The sequence below is a fragment of the Microtus pennsylvanicus genome, chromosome X (assembly GCF_037038515.1).
Source record: "Microtus pennsylvanicus isolate mMicPen1 chromosome X, mMicPen1.hap1, whole genome shotgun sequence".
Classification (NCBI taxonomy): domain Eukaryota; kingdom Metazoa; phylum Chordata; class Mammalia; order Rodentia; family Cricetidae; genus Microtus; species Microtus pennsylvanicus.
In genome coordinates, this window is record NC_134601.1 from 115,328,623 (window position 1) to 115,348,366 (window position 19,744).

At 46.5% G+C, this 19,744-nt stretch overlaps 1 protein-coding gene across 9 annotated transcripts in view; it reads left to right on the forward strand.

Annotated features, from left to right (window-relative positions):
- Positions 1-707: 707 nt before the first annotated feature.
- The window catches only part of Sh3kbp1 (SH3 domain containing kinase binding protein 1), a 339,294-nt gene continuing 320,257 nt past the window's right edge, over positions 708-19,744 (forward strand). For 2 of the 9 annotated variants that reach the window (XM_075956713.1, XM_075956717.1), the window contains exon 1: positions 708-1,125. In XM_075956713.1, coding sequence (XP_075812828.1) covers positions 1,122-1,125 — 4 coding nt within the window. In that variant the 5' untranslated portion in view covers positions 708-1,121. The remainder of the gene's footprint in view (positions 1,126-19,744) is intronic. The other 7 variants (XM_075956711.1, XM_075956712.1, XM_075956716.1 and 4 more) reach the window with 6 other exon arrangements.

Here is a 19,744-nt window from a genome sequence, read left to right on the forward strand (position 1 = left end):
TCCATTTTAGAGTCCACTAAATTGTTGGCTATCCAGGTTTGAGGTCAATATGACACAACGATGCCTTATGGAAAAGGAGCCAAGCTTTGTCTCCGGACCTAGAAAAATTCCCAAGGAGTAGAACCCCACACCTGCTCCAGGCAACACTGGGTCAGGTGTAAGGGGTGTCCAATACTGTGAGAGGCGGTGCCCAGTGGCGCACCTGCCCAGCAGCCTCGCTTTGGGCTCTTCATCAAGCCCACCACCTCCCACGCTCCAAACTCGCACCTGGGCTGCCCGCGTTCCCAAGCTGCAGCTAAAGACCCCTTTTCTCCAAGAGCTCCCTGCTACCAGCCTTGTTCCCAATGCTGTCACCTGTTAATAACCCAGCAAGTGTCTGGCTCTTCACCTGCCGACGGCTACCCCTCCCCCAGCCCTCCTTCGCCGGGGTTCCGCCTTCCGACCCACCTTTTTCACGTGCCCCTCAACTCCGAGACCCCCACCCCCCAAGGACCCCCTAAATCTCCTCCGGTCTCGAGGAGTCTCGCGGCATTTCCCCGGGAGTGAGCAGAGTATCGGTGGATAGGGGGCGACCGCGGCGGAACTCGGACTGGGCAGAGTGGACAGGGAGGGGGGCCACGGAGCCCCGCCGCCAGCGGTCGCGCCCCGGAGTCAGGCCAGACGCTGCCTGGGCCCCGCCCCTCGGCCCCGCCCCCGCCTGCGGCCGCGCCTCTCCGACGGGCGGAGCTGCGGAGCCTCGCAGCCGCGAGGAGGAGGGGAGAGCAGGCTCTAAGCCGGCCGCCTTGCACTGGGCAGGGCGGTGATTTTTTTTTTTCTTTTTCGCAATTTCCACTCTCGGAGAGCAGGAAACCCGGAGCAGCCGGGCGCAGCGGGGCCGCGATGCAGCAGCAGCAGCAGCAGCAGGAGTCGCCCCAGGGCAGCAGCGGCAGCGGCAGCAGAGGCAGCAGCGGGCAGCGCTGAGCCTCTACCACCGTTACTGAGGAAGAAGCCGACCCCCAGCTGCAGCCGCGTCCCAACGCCCGTGTCCCCGATCCCCGCGCCGCGACCTCGGCGCTCCGAACCCCACGCCCGGTTCCGCCAACTTTAACGCTGCTTCGGCGGCTCGGCCCGGCTTGGCGCCAATGGGTGAGTGCTGGGGCTGCTCAACCCTGTGTGTAGGGTCGGCGCGCCCATCCCGGGACCGCGGACCCGGGGAGGGCGCTCCGGAGCCGGGTCCGGAGAGTGACACCGCGCTGGGCGCCCTCCCTCGCCTTGCGCACCCCGATTCACTCTCACTTGCTTTAGTGTCCCTGCGGAGCCCGCGCGCGCGGCAGGGACGGGAACCCGAGGGGGCCTGGGCAGAGAATCGCGGGGGCTGGCTCCGGGGCTGCTTGGGTTGAGGGATGCAGGGGGTGTGGTTGGCTTTTTCGGGTGGGCGGGGAGAGTTTTGTCTTTGCCATTTTTCTTACCCAAGCGCACCCTCCCTTGCGCTGCGGACGCGGGTACCTGGATTTAGTGGGTCCCGGCCCTCTGTAGGGTTCTTGGGGTTCTTGGTGCCTGTCTGGCCCGGGCTGAGAAGGACTTAGAATCTCGGGGTCTTTGGGGGAGGGTTAGATTGCCCTTATTGCCGGCTGATGGGGTGATGGGAGGTTAGGAAACGCCCCAGTACGGGGCCTGGTGGGCTGGCTGTCCCAGGGTCCTGAGCTCTTCCTGCAACCCCCGCGTGTGCTTCCAGCTCTCACTCTCTCTGTCTTCTCCCAGTCTGGCCCTCTCTCCACTCTGAGGTCCTCAAAGGCTACTTCCCATGTCCTCCTCTAAGTCTGCAGGGCCGGGAACTGGAAATGGTGATCCAGTTTTTGATTTACCTAGAAAACGTAATTTCCATGTAGGCAGCTAGCATTAGGTCTTCTGGGTCCCATTTACTATAGACCTGACGGTGTGGGGCCCACCTTACTGCCCAGAGGAACCAACACTTTATTGAGCAAAGGACTTGTGATTGTCTGGTCTCTGTTAAACGTTTGGTTTACCTAAGTCTTGCTGATAGCCGGCCAGCTTTTTGTGCCTCTAGCAGCTTATTTTTGGGTGTTTCTAGGCCAAGCATAGCAGGCTGAACATTATAATAAATCGTCATAAAGTGAGACTTTTCTGTATTCAGGTAATAGGATATTGGTACACCAGCCAGAAAGGGTAGGCAGGAGTCGCAGGATGCTCATACATACACAAGCACTGAAGGAGACATCCAACCCAGTAAGTTGTTGGTCAATGAAGTTCAAATCCCATTTGTGATTGTTTTCTAAAATGCCTTTCCCTTTTCCAAAGTGGTAGTGATCTGGTGGCCTCTCAACTTACGTGTCACTTTTTTCCCAGAGCCCTTTTCTGATGTGATGTCATACCACTCCAGGTCTAAATGAATTCCTTTTTCATACGACACTTTTTCCCACCGCAGTATTACCTATTTATCTCCTCTACCTGGGTTCAGTCACCATTGGGATGGCATTGTGTTGTATGGTGCTGCTCACAATGGGTTTCTTTGATGTTTGGTGCAGATTAGGCTCTAAATCAATATTGAGTGGATGGACCGAACCCTCCTACTCCATGGAAGACACGACAATTCATACTCTTGTTTTGCTTTGCCTTAAGATGATTGAGTCCAATGGCCAAAGTAAATGCCTTTAAACCCTTATAGGTCACTTTGGAATGCCCTGCTTTCTCCCAACACGATAAGAAATGTTGTTGGGATGACCTTTCATTTGGGGTGGGTTACTGAAAGAGTTCTATACAAAAGGAAGTTGTCAGTTTGCCTGGGCAGGCTTTGCTGTGTAGGTCTCAATGGAAAGAGGATGGCGTCTCCTTTAAGAAGCAGCAGACCTGTTTATCACTGAGATCTAAACTGTTTGCATTCTTTAGACTCTCTTAAGAAAAAGAGAGAGTGCTTCTGCAATTTATAGCCCTTTCCAGTATCATTTTAAAATTGTAGCCATTATGTAGCAATCAATTATTATTTATTTCAGGAGTTCATACACAGAGGCACCAAGAGCAAAATGAATGCCATTTAATTCATTACAATGTGCCTAAGTGGAATTTAAGGTGTTTGTAGTCATTTGTGAGGAAAAATCACCTGCTGTTTTCTAAAGAGTCCTTAGTGGTATATTTGCAATGAAGTACAGATATTTAATAGTTGATTCTATTTGTTTTCTAATAGAAAGACCTAGTGGTGCTAGGATTCTGTGCAAGGTGGCACAAGAAAACACACACACACACCCACATCCACACACACACTCCCTTTCTCCAAATATCTCTGGTTTTCAGAAGATTTAGCTCATTTACCACTTTGATAATCTTGCTTGGCCTGATGATTTTTCTGTTGATGAGTAACATAATCAAATCATATCATGTAGTCCATGATCTGAACACTAACTGAAAGTCACGAAATCCCGAACCCTGAAATGAAGCTGGCTAGTTATGCAGTGGTCTCTTACAAAACACTATGAACCTCCTGGGAGGGGCCTATGGTGCCAGACACAGGGAAAGCCTCTTCTAATTAGAGCAGTGCAAGTACTGTGACCCAAATCTGGGAGTAGTGAAGGGTTTGCAAGCCAAGCAAGTGACTTACGTTGAAGGATTTCCAGAGTAACAACAAAGTTTGGGCAGCTTGGGGCAATGCTGTGTCAGTGGTTGACCATGCTGAATGAAAGCTAAAATCAATACAACGCAATGCCTTCTACAAACACGTCTTGAGTTAAATATGGAAGGCTCTCTCCTTTGTTTTGCAGAGTCCATTGCTGTTGCAGAGACCTGGTTGTTTCCTATTCTACTCCTCCAGTTACCTTTGCATTACTCATATCTATTGAAAATGCTCATGCTTGTAATTTCTTAAAGTATGCGACCCGCAGTGATAAGTATTTGTCCTCCTAGAGTCCATCTCATTATGTATTATTTCCTGCTTTGTGCCAGGAAACAGGTGTGCGTTACATTTAGACTGACCCACTGAAACTTCTCGATTTAGTGAAGGGTGTGTGTGCAAGGGATGTGGCAGTGTGTAAATCAAAGCTGTAGTGAGCGTCCTGAAAGATGAGAAGAGGAATCTCGTGTAGGTTGGAGAGCAGGTGAGGATGATGTCTTTGAGGAGAGTGTGAGTCACCCACCCTCCCTGGGAACACACCCGGGATTTAACAAGCTGAGTTTTCTTCTTGCACACTATGAGGACCATGGGGCCTCTGAGCAACGGGGTGTAAGAGAGGCGGACTTAGGGGCTTTGTGTCTGTGTCAGGTGGTTCGGGGAGCATTTGAAGGAGCCAGACATTGTTCTGGCTTGGAGGCTGCCAGAGCTACTTCTGGGATTGACTATTTTAACAAATGTTCTCTGGAAGAGGGAAAAATTGGAGCCAGGCAAAATCTGGGGTTGGTATAAAAGCAGCAGATACTCACATTAGCAAGACTAGGGGATGGCTGCTCGCATTTATGGTTTGGACAAAGTTTATGTTTTGTCTGTGTTCACACATGATTACTGGGTGGCTTTGTTTGTGTCTTGTCCTGTTCTGATCACAGACTGGCCGTGCCTGATGCTGCTCCTCTGAGGGATGTGGCGCCCAGCCAGATTCCCAGGAGTAGGATCCCCTTTTCTGCTCCTCAAAGTTGACTGGAGGTGGTGGGTGGGGAGCAAGGCTTCTGTTTTTTATTTTATTTTTTATTTTAAGGACATGTTCCACGACTACTACTTTAATATCAGCTAGCTTTAGTCTTGGGCTTTTGTTCAATATTGAGAGAAATGAGCAACTGGAAAGCTATACCAGGGAAATACATGGAATAATCCAGTGCAGGCTGCTGAGAACAAAGAGATCAGGTGCTGTGTGAGAAAGAAAGAGCCCCGGCAAATGCCAGAACCCTTTCTGTAGAGGAGAGCTACTGACAGTGGTTTGCAGAGGGCCGTACCTTGGGATCACTTGAGAGACAGAAATTCTTCAGTCGTATCTCAACAGACCTACAAAATCAGGAACCTTGGACAGTGGGGTTCAGCAATCAGCACTTGAATAAGTCCTCTAGGAGGTTCTTTTTTAATTTTTAACTTTTCAAGCACACAGACACATGCACCGTGATGTGCTCATGGTGGTTAGAGGACAGCTCGTGGGAACCGGTTCTCTCATTCCATCTTGTGGGTACCAAGGATGGAGTTCAGGTGGTTGTAGTTTTCAGCAAGTCCCTTTACCTTGTGGTTCTGCTGAACCATGTGGTTCTGATGCATGGTCAAGTACACAAGCTTCTTGCCTTTTCAGTGATGCTCCTGGCTCGTTGGAGTGCTTGAGGTACCCTGTTCCTAACAAGATGTTCTGGGCATTAGGCTGTGCACATCTGGGCTTCTGAGAAACAGCAGTGTTCTTCCTCCCATACTTGTATTAAGTACACCTTTTCCTTGTTTCTTCTGGATCATTGGGCATTCATAACTAATCCCTTTCTTTCTCCTTGAAGGTTCTATCTTTGTTTTTAAACTTTAGAGTTTTAAAAAACATATGTCCTCCTATATTTGCACATTGAAAACTTAATCCCCCAATTAATGTTAATGATGTTTGGAGTTGAAGCTTTTGGGAGGCAAGTAGCATTGGATGAGGTAATGAGAGTGAGCCTCCATGATAGAATTAGTGGCTTTATAGGAACAGGAAGAAACCTGTTTTGATATCCTCCACCATGGTATGGAACAACAGAGCAGCCCTTGATTGGACCAGGCAAACACCAATGCCCTGCGCCTGGACTTACTGACCTCCCAGGGTATTTGGTTAGAGCAACGGAGAGCAGACTCAGACACCTCCTTTATAGTTCCGCTTTGCATTTGTTGGTCTTATCTTTGCTCTTGAGACATAGAGCCTGCACCTTTGAGGATGACCGTCTCTGGCACTGCCCCGATGGCCACTGTAACTCATGAACAGTCTGCCTCCTGTTCACAAAACACACAGACACAGTCCTCAGAATCTTTGAATTGATTTGAATTAACTTTTGAGTCTGCGAAGACTGGAACCCCATTTTTTGGCTTCTTAGACACCCTATTTACTTACTCCCAGTTTCCCCTACTACTCTTGCCGTCTCTAGTTGAGCCCCAAGTATCTCTGGAATGGGCCCCATGTGCCTGCCCTCTGAGAAATGCCTTAGAGCAGTGATTCTCAACCTGTGGGTCACTGACTACTTGGGGTCACATATAAGCTATCCTGCATATCTGCATTACGATTTTGTTTGCACATTCTGATTACAATTCATAACAGTAGCAAAATTACAGTTATAAATAGCAATGAAATAGTTTTATGGCCAGTTGAGAACTGCTGCCACAGAGAATCTCCTGAAGCTTGGTAGCCACTCCAGACCTTCTCTTTCCACATGTGTTCAGTCTTCTGAGTCTAGGCCCATACAGCTCCTTCCCTGGGGAGTGCATGCAACTCTTGTATGCTTTGTAGTTGTCCTGTATGAGTTTCCTGTTGCTGCTGTAACAGATAAATACAAAGCTAGTGGTTTAATACAGCAGGTCCAAAGTTCAAAGTGAGTTTTCTAGGGTCACTATCAGTGTGGGAAGGGCTGCCTTCTTTCTGGAGGATTTTGCTCATCCTGTCCAGCTTCTCTGGGCTCTTGCATTGCCTTGGTTCCTAACTGCATCTTTCCTGCCTCTGCTTTCCTATTTTCACATCTGTCTTAATCTCTCCTCCTATCTATTACAAAGACTTATTTATTGACCCACTTGAGAATCAGGAAACCCTCTACTTAAGAGCTTTAACTTTACGAGTCCCACATTCTGAGGATTAGGACATGGAGGTTCTTGAGGAGCCCATTATGTAGCCTCTATACCCTTCATCTCGTGAAGACCACTCCAAAGATTACTGGACAATATTTCATCTTGTATGAAGTCTGTCATCTCCAACTGGGTATCCCCCACCTCCACTGCCCTGGCTCACTGCTGGGCATACAGCAAGTGCCATATGCTAATGACTGAGTAACCCTCTCACCCAAGTGTAGTTACTACTTGTAATGCCTGAGACTGTGGACTGCCAGCAGTGTGTGCGTGTGTATGTGCAGTTCTCTGCATACCCCCACCCCGCCTGGGGGCAAATTAGGTTGGCAAGGTCTGTTCATGACAGCTCCTGGTGGCCTAAAGAGTAACACTTTAAGTGTCACGTGGCTTGGGTGAAGAACTACAAGTTTCAAGACAGACACTTCTTCCTCGCTCTGGTCGTCATTTCTCAGTCTCTGGAATCGAAATGCTAGACTATTTTGTCTTGTCAGGCCTATTCCACTTGCTGATGAGGCCGAGGCTCACGGAGTTATAGTGTGTGGTCCCGAGCAGCAACCGATGACTCCAAAATTGAGGAGACAGCAACGCCCAACTTCTAGGTTCTCTTTCAATGTCAAGATCCCACTTCTCTAGTGGTTCTTGTTGTAGCCTCTTCAGCAGGGAAGGTGTGTGTGTGTGGACGTGTGTGTGGGCGTGTGTGTGTGTTTATTGTACTTGGGATTAAACCCAGAGCTTCAGGCTTGCTAGACAAGGGCTCTACCACCGCACTACACCTCTAGCTTTGAGACAGTTTCACTATATAGTCCAGGCTGGCCTGGAACTTGTTATTTCTTCAAGATTTGGTTTGAGTTCTCCACTTTCCTAGCACTGGGATTACAGGCCTGGACTACAACACCTGGTTCCCAGTATGTTTTTAAAAGACAGCTTTATTGAGCTATACCATGGGGTTTCCTGGTGTTTGATATAATACATCACTACGTTTTAAATCTGTGTAAATGTATGTAAGAAACTTTACTATTTTATGTTCGCAATTTGGTAATATGAAATCATATTCATGGTGCTCTGCAGCCATCACCACTCCCCAGCATTAGAACTGTTTAAGTCACTCCTCTAATGTGAAGCTCACAGTCCTGGGCTCCCGGGCCTGTTAGGTACTTTAGAGAAAACTTGAAAGCCCAGCGCATCCAGTTGAGATTTCCTAAGGAATACCAGAAAAAGGAAGCATGGTTTTGTTTTGAAAATGTTTTGGCCCTTGTTTCCTCTGGAAGACACTTCATCTTGCTTATCCTCTAGGTACCTTCCCTAGTTACATCCCTGTCATCTCAGGACAGACATTTGGGTGTATTTTGACATCCAGAAGCAGTTGGCATGACTTGCTTGGGTAGTCGCTTCATTAGGAATCGGTGGGATTTCTTGAGAATGCCCGGATTCTGAAGAAAACACTGCAATGCCAAACTGATGCCTAGATTTTACACAGGGTTGATGGTAGTCAATAGTTTTGTCCCTGAAATTCCTTCCCATAGCAAAAGGTCACCGGTTGATGGTGAGCACTTGTTTTCCAACTTGACCCTTGTGCTGTGTAGATACTTATCTTTTGGGCAGCTCTGTCTTTTTCATCAGGGGGATACTTAAACTAAACAGACTGTAGCCAGTGGCTTTTACCTCAGTGATAAACCATGCTTATATTTAGTCTTAGGAGGAAAAGCAGTAATAATAAAACTCATGCGCTATTTGTTGAGTGTTGAGTTGGCAAGCAAAGGTCTTTGCTTACTTTTTCCTTCTAGTGGCCTGGAAGGTGGTTTAGCCACCCCAGGAGGCCAGTCTGTCCCCAGGTGCAGGGACAGAGAGGCAAGGAGAGGCACTTCTTACTACTCACCCCACCATCTTGGAGTATATACTATTTTGATGCTCATTCATTACCCATTTTGCATAGCAAATTCATCTCTTTGAGTGCTGTAGAACAGTATGTATAGACAATTGAAATCACCATCTCCTTAAACTTGAGCTCCTTCTACAGGGTGAGTTTCAGGACAGCTAGGGCTACACAGAGAAATTCAGTCTCAAAAAACCATCCCCCAAAAAGCAAACCCCCAAACCCTAAAACCAACCAACCAACAAACTAACAACAACAACAACAACAACAACAACAACAACAACAAAACCCTTCAGTTCCTTACAAGTTATGGCATGTAAACACCAACTCTTGTGTTTTTGCTGGCTTTTTTTTTCTAGACAGCATCTGATCCCTTGGAACTAGAGTTACAGATGGTTGTGAACTGCTGTGTGGCTTCTGGGAACTGAACTTGGATCCTCTGAAAGAGCAACCTCTTAGCTGCTGAGCCATCTCTCCAGCCCAACTTAATATTATTTTTAAAGCTAGATTTTAGAATAGATTACTTATTCACAATATTCAGAATGCTAAAGGAAAAATAATAAGGTAGCTAAAGGCTTTTTTGGTTGTGGTGGTATGAACGTAATTTGAGGAGAACCTTGGTACATGAGACACTCAAGAAAACAAAAACGAAAGTCTCTCTTTCCCATTCATGACTCCAGATAGGCTGTGACCCTTCTCATTGGCTCTTGGTGGTTTGTTTTTGGAGTTTTCTTTCGCAGGAGGTTTCATGCGATGGATAGGTAGTTATCTCCATTTTCCCCCTCATTTTTTAACGTCGTAGTTGATGGATGATGAATACATTTCTATTGCATTTGTGGTTTTTGCTCACTGGGGCTGTGCTGTGCAATTCTGTGGCTGAGTCCTCTTGTTCATTCATCTGTCTTTGCTGTGGTAGGGATGGAACCAGGATGTCACATATGCTGCCCAAGTCAGCTGCACCCCAGCTTCCCCACCCTCTTTGACAGGACATGTGACTTTGGAAAAATTTCTCTGAGAGACTGTTATAATCTGAAATCTTAACTGGCCAGTGCTCTTAACTGATAGAAACGCCATCCTGATTCTCAGCTGGTCTAGGGCTAAGGTGTTAGCTGAGTTAAGAGCTGTCTTTCCTCTTTCACTGGGCATGAGTGAGTGTGTGTGTGGTGCGTGTGTATACATCCGGAGCCCGCTCATCTGAAAAACACAACATTTATCCTCAGTTACAGGGTACTTTCATGCAAGCCAAGGATACCTGCTGAAGGAGAGCTGGGAACCGAGGTTGGTCCAGCCAGCAGGACGATGGCTGTCTCTCCTTGTCCGCATTCTCCCTATGCATCGTGTTCACAGAGCATACTGCAGTTTCCATGTGCACATTTGCTTTGTTCTCAGTTCCAGATTCCTCTTGTGAACTCCAAGCCCATCCCTCCACAGAGGTGGCTGCTCCCCAGCCACAAGGAGACAGTGAGGCCAGTACCTAGTTCTAATCGTCTTGTAAAATTTAAGGGGGCCTACTTGGTGGCAGACGCATGACAGACACTGGGGGTGGCAGGGTACATTGATGGCCCTGCAGTCCTGCCTTGCAGAACAGTATCCAGTGTGATGATGGGCTTGTGGGGCTGCCCTTGGGACAGACACACGGAGAATGCTTCAAGTCATCAGCTGGAATATCAGGGCGTGCCGTGGGTCTGTTTGTGCTGTCTTTGTCTTAACACAGGGGCTAATGATGAGAGGCGGTGTGGTCTCTCCTGTGTAGAGGGTCATACTCTTGTGTGTGTGTGTGTGTGTGTGTGTGTGTGTGTGTGTATTCCCCCTTTGAGAGCCTGTATTGTTTAATGGAGTTCAGTTTTCTGGTTTTGAGTTGGTGGCCCGTAAAATGCATTTGGAGGCACTTGCCTGGGTTGGTGATAACACTTCATGGGGGAAGGGTACAGTTGTGACATCGTCTGGTTTGTTTTAGGGAACCTGTGGGTTTTTAAATGGAGGAAGAGATGAAGCAGTTGTGAAAAACAGCCATAGCCTCCTGGATTAACCCCTGGGGCTGCTATGAGTTGAGGGAAGGGAACAAGGGACTCTCCCATCTTGTTTCCCTCTGGCTGTCTGCTTCTCCCTCTCTCCTGCCTTCTTCCCTACACCTCCCCACTTTCTCTGTTTCTTCACCTCCTCTCATCCCCCATATCTTTCTCCTTCCTCACTTCCTGGCCTCTTCCAGCACCCTCACATTCTGTCTTCCTCCATTATTTTTTTTTCTTTTTTTTTCTTTTTTCCCTCCATTATTTTTAAATAAAAATCTAGATCCTTTTTTTCCTCATCTCCCCTCCTTCTTTCTCTCTGTCCCCTAGCCCCCCACTCTGTCCCTTAGCCCCCCCCCACTCTGTCTCTAGCCCCCCTGCTCTGTCCCTAGTCCCCACTCTGTCCTAGCCCACCCACCCCCTGCTCTGTCCTCTATCTTCCCCCGCTCTGTCCCCTAGCCCCCCTTCCCGCTCTGTCCCCTATCTTTCCCCGCTTTGTCCCCTAGCCCCCCTTCCCGCTCTGTCCCCTAGCCCCCTCACTGTCCATTTGACTTCCCACCCCATCCACCCTGACCCCTTCCTCTATCCTGGGCATCCTCTCACCCTTCTCTCTTTGTGTCCAGCTTCCCCATCCTTCTCCTTCACTCTGGCCCCTTCCCCTCTGGTCTATAGCCCTATCTCCTACATCCCTTTTGCTCCATGTCTCCCCTTCCCTCATTCTTGAGACAGGTTCTTACTTTTGTCCCAGGTTGGCCTGGACCTCACAGTACTTCTGCCTCAGTTTCCCAAGTGCTAGCATTACAGGATCCCAGCTGTCTACCCCGGATTCTTCCTCTAACCCAGCTCTCTTCCTTGAAACCCTTCTCTCTTCCCCATCCCCCCAACCCATTTGTCTCCTACACCCCCACCTCTCTGACATCCTGTTTTTTCCTTTAAACCATCTCCCATAGAGGATTCAGATGTGCCTCAGATTTTCAAAGGTACTATTATCTCTTTTTTTTTTGTTCAGTCTTAGAGCCAATAAAAATATTGTTTATCTCTGTGGTCTAAAGTTAAGCTGGCCATGTGCGGCGGGGGGGGGGGGGGAAGGTGGGGGGATGTGTCCTCTCCCTAGGGAAGAGGAAGCTTGGGGAGCGTCCACCCTTTGCCTCTACAGACAGGCCTCCTCAAAGGGCAGGAAGAGTTAGGGAGGGGGGACTAGGGTGAGGAGGCTTTTCCCAGGGGACAGTCAGCCAGCTGGGAGTCTAGCGGAACAGGGAGGTGCTGGCTGTCAGGGCTTTCTCAGTGGGGTGTAGAGGGCTTCATCTATTGAGGGCCTGGGAGAGTCTAGGGCAGTGGTTTTATTCTGGCTCCAGTGTTAGCTAGCTTTAAAGAATTTTTATTTATAAGCACATAATGTTTATATGCAGAAATTAGAAAATAACAGGAGAACTTCAATTAACCACCCATACAGTTCTTAGTGCAACCCCTATCATTTTATTTTGATATTTTTATTTAAAATATTTATTTTTTTTGTCAACAGGGGAGGTGTCCGTGTGTGTCTGTGTATGCCAGATGACAAACTTGGGTGCCAGTTCTCACTTTACACCTTGCTTTTGAGGCAGGCTATCTCTTTGCTGCTGTGCTGTGCTCTCCACATTTGCTGCCCTTTGAGGATTCTCCTGTCTCCACCTCCCATCTTGCCACAGGATTCTAGACACATGTCACTGAGTCTGGCTTTGACATGGCTTCTGGAGATCCAAACTCAGGTTGTCATGCTTGCTCAGTGAGGACTCCTACCTGCTGAGCCATATCTCAAGCACAGCAAGTATATTTCTTTTGGGGATTTTTAGCATATGATTATGGATATGTTTACATGATATGTACACACACATACATATTCATGTTTTCATTTAATTTCATAGTAATCTTCTAAGCCGATGTTTTTAGTAGCTGAATAGTTGCACTCATGTATCTTAATTTCTCCATCATTTAGCATTTAGTTTGCTTCCATGATCTTTGTATTATGAGGATGTAATATTGTCCCCCTTTTTAAGATTTGTGTTTATTTTTTAGTTATTTAGTTACGTGTCTGCCTATCTATGGGTGGGTATGTGCATACGTGTGCAGATGCCTGTGGAGGCCAGAAGAGGGTATTGGATCACCTGAAGCTAGAGTTATGGGAAGTTCTGGACCACCTGACATGGGGGCTGTGGAAGGGAACTCAAATCCTCTACAAAAGCAGCAAAGACAACGACTGAGAAATCTCTCCAGCCTCCATATTTCCCCCTTTTTCCCTTTAAGGAAATGAAGTGGTAGGCAGCGGAGCACTTTTTATCTGTGTCCTGTATGCAAGGACTTGTCAGCAATTGGAAGGGGCTCTGTGCATGAGAATGAGAATGGCTTCCTTCGGTCTTGGGAGTTTATCACCTGTGGCCTGGGAGGAGCCTTACCCGCTTATGTTTTCTTACAGTTTTGCTTCAACAACTTGTTTAACTTAAAGTGGGGAGGGGAGAAAAGAATTGTGCCATGCCTCTAAAGGAAGTAGTGGCTGAGGCTTTCCTGTCCCCACACCATTGTACCATCTGCAGAGATTACCCATGGCTCTTACCCAGTGCAAACTGAAACTCCCTGGGGGAAAGCTTTCATCCCCATCTCTTTCTTTCTCCTTCCCTTCCTCCTTTGACTCTCACCACCTGACTGATGTTTGCAGGAACTTTCTTTCCCAGAACTACAGAGCTTTGTGTCATCATCCATGATATAATTATGATTGAAACGTTATGCTCAAAGGCGGGCGTGGTGGTGCGCACACCTGGAATCCCAGCACTCAGGAGGCAGAGGCAGGAAGATCACAAGTTCTATGACAACTTGACATACACAGTGAGACCTAACCCTGTTCAAGAAAAGAAAAAAAAAGTTCAATAGGTGTGGGTGTGGGTCCAGCTTCAGCAGGGACTGCAGAATGAGACCCAGTCCCAAAGATAATTCACACACAAACAGAAAGCTTCAGTATCTTCAATCTTCAAAAAGCATCAAGCTGAGTGATTATAACTACCAGAACCCAGTCTGGAGACCCACCTCAAAATCTTTCTCATTTCATGCATTTTATTAATGGACAACCTTATGTAAAGAATTTTTTTTTCCTTAGCCAAGTATCCACTAAATGTCAGCTTGCAACTTGGTAAAAACATAGTTGACTATCTATGATGGCCTCCTAGGGGCAGGTTTCTGTGAAAGTTATGAAATTCACAGTTGGTAAAAAGCATTAGTATCTAGTGTGTTTATGTTACCTTACCAGATTCTAACTATAACTTGTGAATTTGTTGGGTAAACAGAGTAGTTAACTTGGTACTGTTGTATATTGGGATTCATGAACATATCCAAATGTTTATTGGGTGGTTGTTAAGTGTAAGATCTGGAACATAGTGACTGGAAGACAGCTGAAGTCTCACCCATGGCCATAGTTTGCTTAACTTTCCTTTTCCTCACTGGGTGGAGAGTGTGGTGTGGTCATTTCTGGAATCATACAAACAGTAGTTGAAGCAGAAGACCTCTGAGCAAATTCTGCTTATCCAGAAAGAAGGAAAAGTGTCCATTTCGGAAAAGCCCACCATATTTGAAGACAGTTTTTTGAGCTTTAAAGAAACTTCTGGTAGCTGCTGGCCACCCCCCTCCTCGCCCAGTTGGAGATTCAGAGACTCAAAAATAGGTTTGCTCAAATGACTAATGTTGAAGTTCCCCTCACAAGGGAACTATTTCCTATGAACCCCTGTTTTGCCTTAAACTTTTGAATGTTTATTAGCATTTATTTATTTTTATCGTGGTAAGTTATACAAAGCATAAACTTACTCTTTTTGGGTAATGGGAAGATGGCTTTAGCAGGTGAAAATGCTTAGCCACATGACCCTGATGAGCAAGATCAATTCCCAGAACTCACATGAAACCATCCAGATGTGGTGGTGTGTATCTGAAGTCTCAGCACTCCTAGGGGAGATGGGAGGTGGAACCAGGAGAACAGCCTAGGGCCTCTCCAGCTGGCTAGCCTGGAGTACTCGGGACTCAGCAGAAACAAGAGGGAGCCTACCTGAAAGTTGTTCACCACCGCATATGCACTGTGGCATATACATGTAACACACATACTCAGTTTCTACGCCTGAAGCTCAGCGTTGTTAAGAACATTCCCATTGTGGTATACCACCATCACCATTCATCCTTCCATCTTTCGGAGGTGAAACTCTTCCGGTCCTCCTGGCAGCTGGAATCCTACTCCCAGTCTCCGTGAATTTACTTCTGTGTCCCTCATACAGATGGGATCATGCCGTGAGTTCACTTATTCTTTTGTGACTGTCTGGCTTATTTCATTCAGCATATTATCTCCAAGGTTCATCCATCTGGTAGCATGTGTCAGAATTTCCTTTTTAATTGCTTTAAACTATATAATAATAATGTTACTTGAAAATGCAGGCATTTAACTACAGACAAACTGTTTTTGCTTTTAGCTCATTTACAAGTATAAACCTGAAATGAATTCACAAATTAAGCATAAATTAGGCTGCCGAAGTTCAAATCAGTACAGACAGAGGCAAAATGGTGTTTCAGAGATGTCGGCTCTGTGACAGGTGCTTAGTGGAGTCTTTTGTGCGTACCTGTGCCTCCCATTTTCTCTTCTGTGTTCCAACCGCAGGGAGAATCTATCCTTCATACGCTTCTCATAGGGGCCTTTTCACATGGTGCAAGGTATTAAAAATGATTCTGAATGTAGGTGGGATGCTTGACGTCTTTTGGGCTACAGCAGGCATCCCTGTCAGTGTGTGATTGTGAACCCAGTCTTCTTTGGAGGAACTCACACAGTGTACCTGTGTTTGTTCTTTGTCCTCTCTCTCTCTCTCTCTCTGACCTGGAAGGAATATCTACCAAGAGTCTTCTTTAAAAGCCTTCACTCCCTTTTTGGAGTAAGTTTTCTCATATGGATCCCTTTGTAACACTTGTGTGGTTTTGCTTGGTTTTAGTTTGATAACTGGGGTTGAAACTGTAGACTTGAGACTTGCTTGTTGGGTCTACTTTTTCAGTTCGTTTATTTTTCCTCCCATTGTCTTGAGTATGCCACTGTGTGTTTGTCCTATGTCCAGCTAAATGACACATCACTTCCAGCGTCTTCTTATCACCATTCTTACAACTGCCTCTGGCACACATGTAAAGTACACACGTTTAAAAGTGATAGTAAGGAGTGGTTTTTGCTGGGTTTCAAGTTGTTGGAATTCCAAAGCGTGTGTATCAAGCATTCATTCTTAACCAACGGATGAAGAAAACATAAATCAAAGGGTAAAATAAATGAACATTGAGTTTTAGAAGACAATGCCTAATGGATCTTCAAAGTGTATGTTTACAAAGTGTAAACATTTCTGCTGTTCCCATTCTCAACAGTATCTGCTCTCCCAGATGGATTCGGATATAAGCTCTTTTCCAGAGACCCCCAGGTATAGCCTTTTCTTCTTTATCAAGCCAATCACAAGACTGTTCAGGTGGCAAACTGCTGCCCTCTGCAAGGTCGTGGGAACCAGACTCCTTCTCTGTTATCCACATAGTTGATGCTGCCTCTGTAGCCCCACCTAACCTGGCACCCCATGGCAGTGTACCCTTGTTAAGGAAGCTGCTGGTCGCATCGCTGTCAGCTATACCCATCGAGAACACCCCATGGCAAGAATGTGGTTCCAGTCTCAAAGGTAGCTAGCTCCACAAGTCTATGGAATGGTCATCTCCAGGGCGCCGGAGAGGTGGCTCAGTGGTTAAGAGCACTAGCTGTTCTTCCAGAGGGCTGGAATTTGGTTCTAGCACCCACATTAGATGGCTCCAAACCACTTGTAACTACAGTTCCGGGGGATCCTATATTCTCTTCTGGCTTCTGCAGGCGCTTCTATGTGAGCACACACATACACAGGACTAAAAGTAAAATTGAAAAAGAAAAGTAACCATCAGCTGGGCAACCATGTGCCAACAAAACCTGATGGTGAGGAGTGCTTGCTTCTGTTGCCATAACAAATTATCACGGACTCAGAGGCTTTGAGCAATGCGGACTCATTCCATAGTTCTAGAGTTCAGAATGCCAAGGTAGGGATGATCCTCTTTTAGCCTTGCCAGCTTCAAGGGACCACCTCCTGACATCACTCCGGCCTCTGCTTCCTTCATCCCGTCTTCTTTTCTGTCTCTTCTGCCTCTCTCTTTCATCTTTAAAATCCCCCACAATTACATCGGACCCACTCAGTCAATTGACAATATTCTTCCCACTTGAAGATCTGAGATTTAACCCACCTTCAAAGTCTCTTTTGCAGTGTTGAGTAACATACTCACAGGTGCTGGGACTTGTGCTGTGGACAGATGTGAGGGCAGTGGTTATTCTGTGCGCCATTGTGGGAACCAAGTGTTTTTATTTCTTAAAAAGAGGAAGGAGAAGATGGGGACTGGAGATAGTTATCAGTTTCTGCTGTATCATATGACCGTAGTTTTGGGAGCCTCGTGGCTGTACATACATTTTTACGGCATTATCAGAGCTGGTAAACTTGTTGAGGATAGGGTTTTGTTTTCCAGTAGTTTGTGACTCATAGAGTTGAAATGTCCTAATATTCTCCCAAACAAACCATATTTTTGAGGTCTACATCATTTCTCACTAGTGACCAAAACTCTGTCAGTTTTGTTTTGCCACATTCCAATTACTGTTCTATTCATGCTTTCTTGAGTGCTGGGGAGCCACTACCATCACAATGATTAGATGCTGTGATGTGTATTAAGATCTTGAAACATATTTAGTGCTCAAATATGTTAAAAATAGACAGAATCTGGGTGGGGAGATGGCTCAATCAGTAAAGAGCTTGCTGCACAAGCAAGAGTACTTGAGCTTGGATCCCTAGAATCCACATGGAGTCAAATGCGATAATGCACTCCTGGAATTTCAGAGCGCCTATGGGGAGATGGAAAATGGGGATAGGAGGATCGCCAGAAGCTCGTGGGCCAGCTATTCTAGCATATGCACCTGTCTCAAATGAAGTAGAGGTACCTGCATTTACATTAGGTGCACACACACACACACACACACACACACGCACACACACACACGCACATACTCCCCTCATAGTAGCACCCTGAGGCCAGGGCCCTTTTGTGTGTGGTGACCCTTTATCAGACATTTGTGCACATAGTGGTTAGACTAAACAAACTCCTCTTTCCTAATGCCTTTTTAGCCTTCAGTCTGTGTGTTCATCTGTTTTGGGTGGAGAGGGCAGGGAGATACGCAAGCATTTTTTGGCATGTGCCATGGACCAGAAAGTTTCTGCACCCCCAGATTTATTCGTATGTTCATGTCCTAATCCCCAATATGGTCCTATTTGGAGATGGTGTCTTTAGGGGGATTAATTGCAGTTTCATTCATACTCCTTGAGGCAGCTGATTTCGAAATCTGTATTTTTTTTTCTTTTGCCATTAATTGCTTTCTTTTGGCAACAAAGAACTGAGTGAGTAATTAGTCACATTCTCATGCACCCATTTTTATACCCATTAGGACAAACTCTCTGCGGTGATGACTTAGGATGTTCTAGGAGCCAACAGCACTCGTGTCCTTTGCTGGCTCTAACAGCGCCTACCCACAGCTTCCCTGGGCTCTGTTGTCTTAGCCTGTTCAAGTCCCTCCTTGTTGTCCTTGATCCTCTCTTGGGAAATCTTAGTTTTCAGTCTGGAGCTCACAATTCTTGCTTAGGAAGCAGAAGAAAATAGCAAGTCTAACTAAAATAAGCGATGCTTGTGCAGTTAGGAGTTACGAATGGGAAGAGTTCACCAATTGGTGAAAGAGCTATTTCCTTTTGAGGTGGCTTGTGAAACCACTTCTTTACCTTTGTTTTACTTGGATTGCTGGAAGGTGGAAGAACAGGAGCCTCATTTGTAGCCGTTCCTAGTTCTGCTCCCTTCTCTCCTACCCTAACTCAGATGCTCTCTGAAGTATTCAAGACAGGATCCAAGACAGGTTTGTGGGGAAACCCAGGGATTTCAAGGACTCCAATGCTCATGCTCTGTAGACATTAGTGCCCCACCCCTTAGTTTTTGGGTCATCATCACAGCCTTCAGATTCACATCTAGCTTGATTTGTTACCTATAATGGTGGGTGGCAAAAGAAAATTATTTGTTGAATGAGAAGAAACAACGTGAGTTTAAAGGCAGAGGATTTTCCCCCAAACTAGGGGAGAACTCATCATTTAACGGAATGCCTTATTGGCTTCCGTTGGCCTGAAATGGCCACATGGTCAGAGGCATTTGAGAAAGCCGTCACGATCTGTAGTCCTCTCTACTGTTGGCCATGTTGTAAGGCACATTTACATATGTGGAAACAATTTTCTTTTTAACCATCTAAAAACATAGACACCGGAGGATTTTGACATCATGATAGAATTTATGACCGGTCCACTCGCCCTGTATGTATGGGAATCTTGTGGCCCCTTGACTAATCATTAACAGAAGCTTGTTTGGCGTTGGAGTTGCCTAGAAATAACCCATTTTGTCATCAGGCTCTTGTAAAGTGTGTACGTTGTTGTTGGAGCAGCTGGCAGGCTTACTGGCTCTGCTGTTTCCTCCTAAGTTTCTCTGCCACGGCTCTGCCGTGGAAGAGTCATCTTTATCAGTTTTCGTTGTGGTCAGCTTTCAGGCTTTCCACACTTCCTCCTGGGTCTGAAATGCAGCGCCTTCTTGTGCCCCGGGTTGTACAGATCGATCTGAGATATGGGAGCCTACACACTTATTTCTACAGGGCTCTCATCCTGCATTTTACGGAAGTGTTGGCTGGCCCCTGTCCTCCTCCCCGGTGAGGGATGTTTTTCTTATTCCCTTCACTAGCTGGGTTCAAAGTTTTCATCCTGAACCAGACCCCGCTGTTGCAGCAGGAACATTTCTTTCCACTAGGGAGTAATTGCTTAGAAAAAGTCCTCCTGTTAAAAAACACAGTCTTCCATATTCTAAATTGGCAGTGGAAACTCCCGTCAGCTGGCCTCACATTCAAATTGTCTCAGTAGTGGAGATTGCAGTAGGGTGGTTGGCCTTTTTGGAAGTCCTTTCGATTGTCTTGGGCGCCAGCAGTCTGCTTTGGTTGCTGTGTGT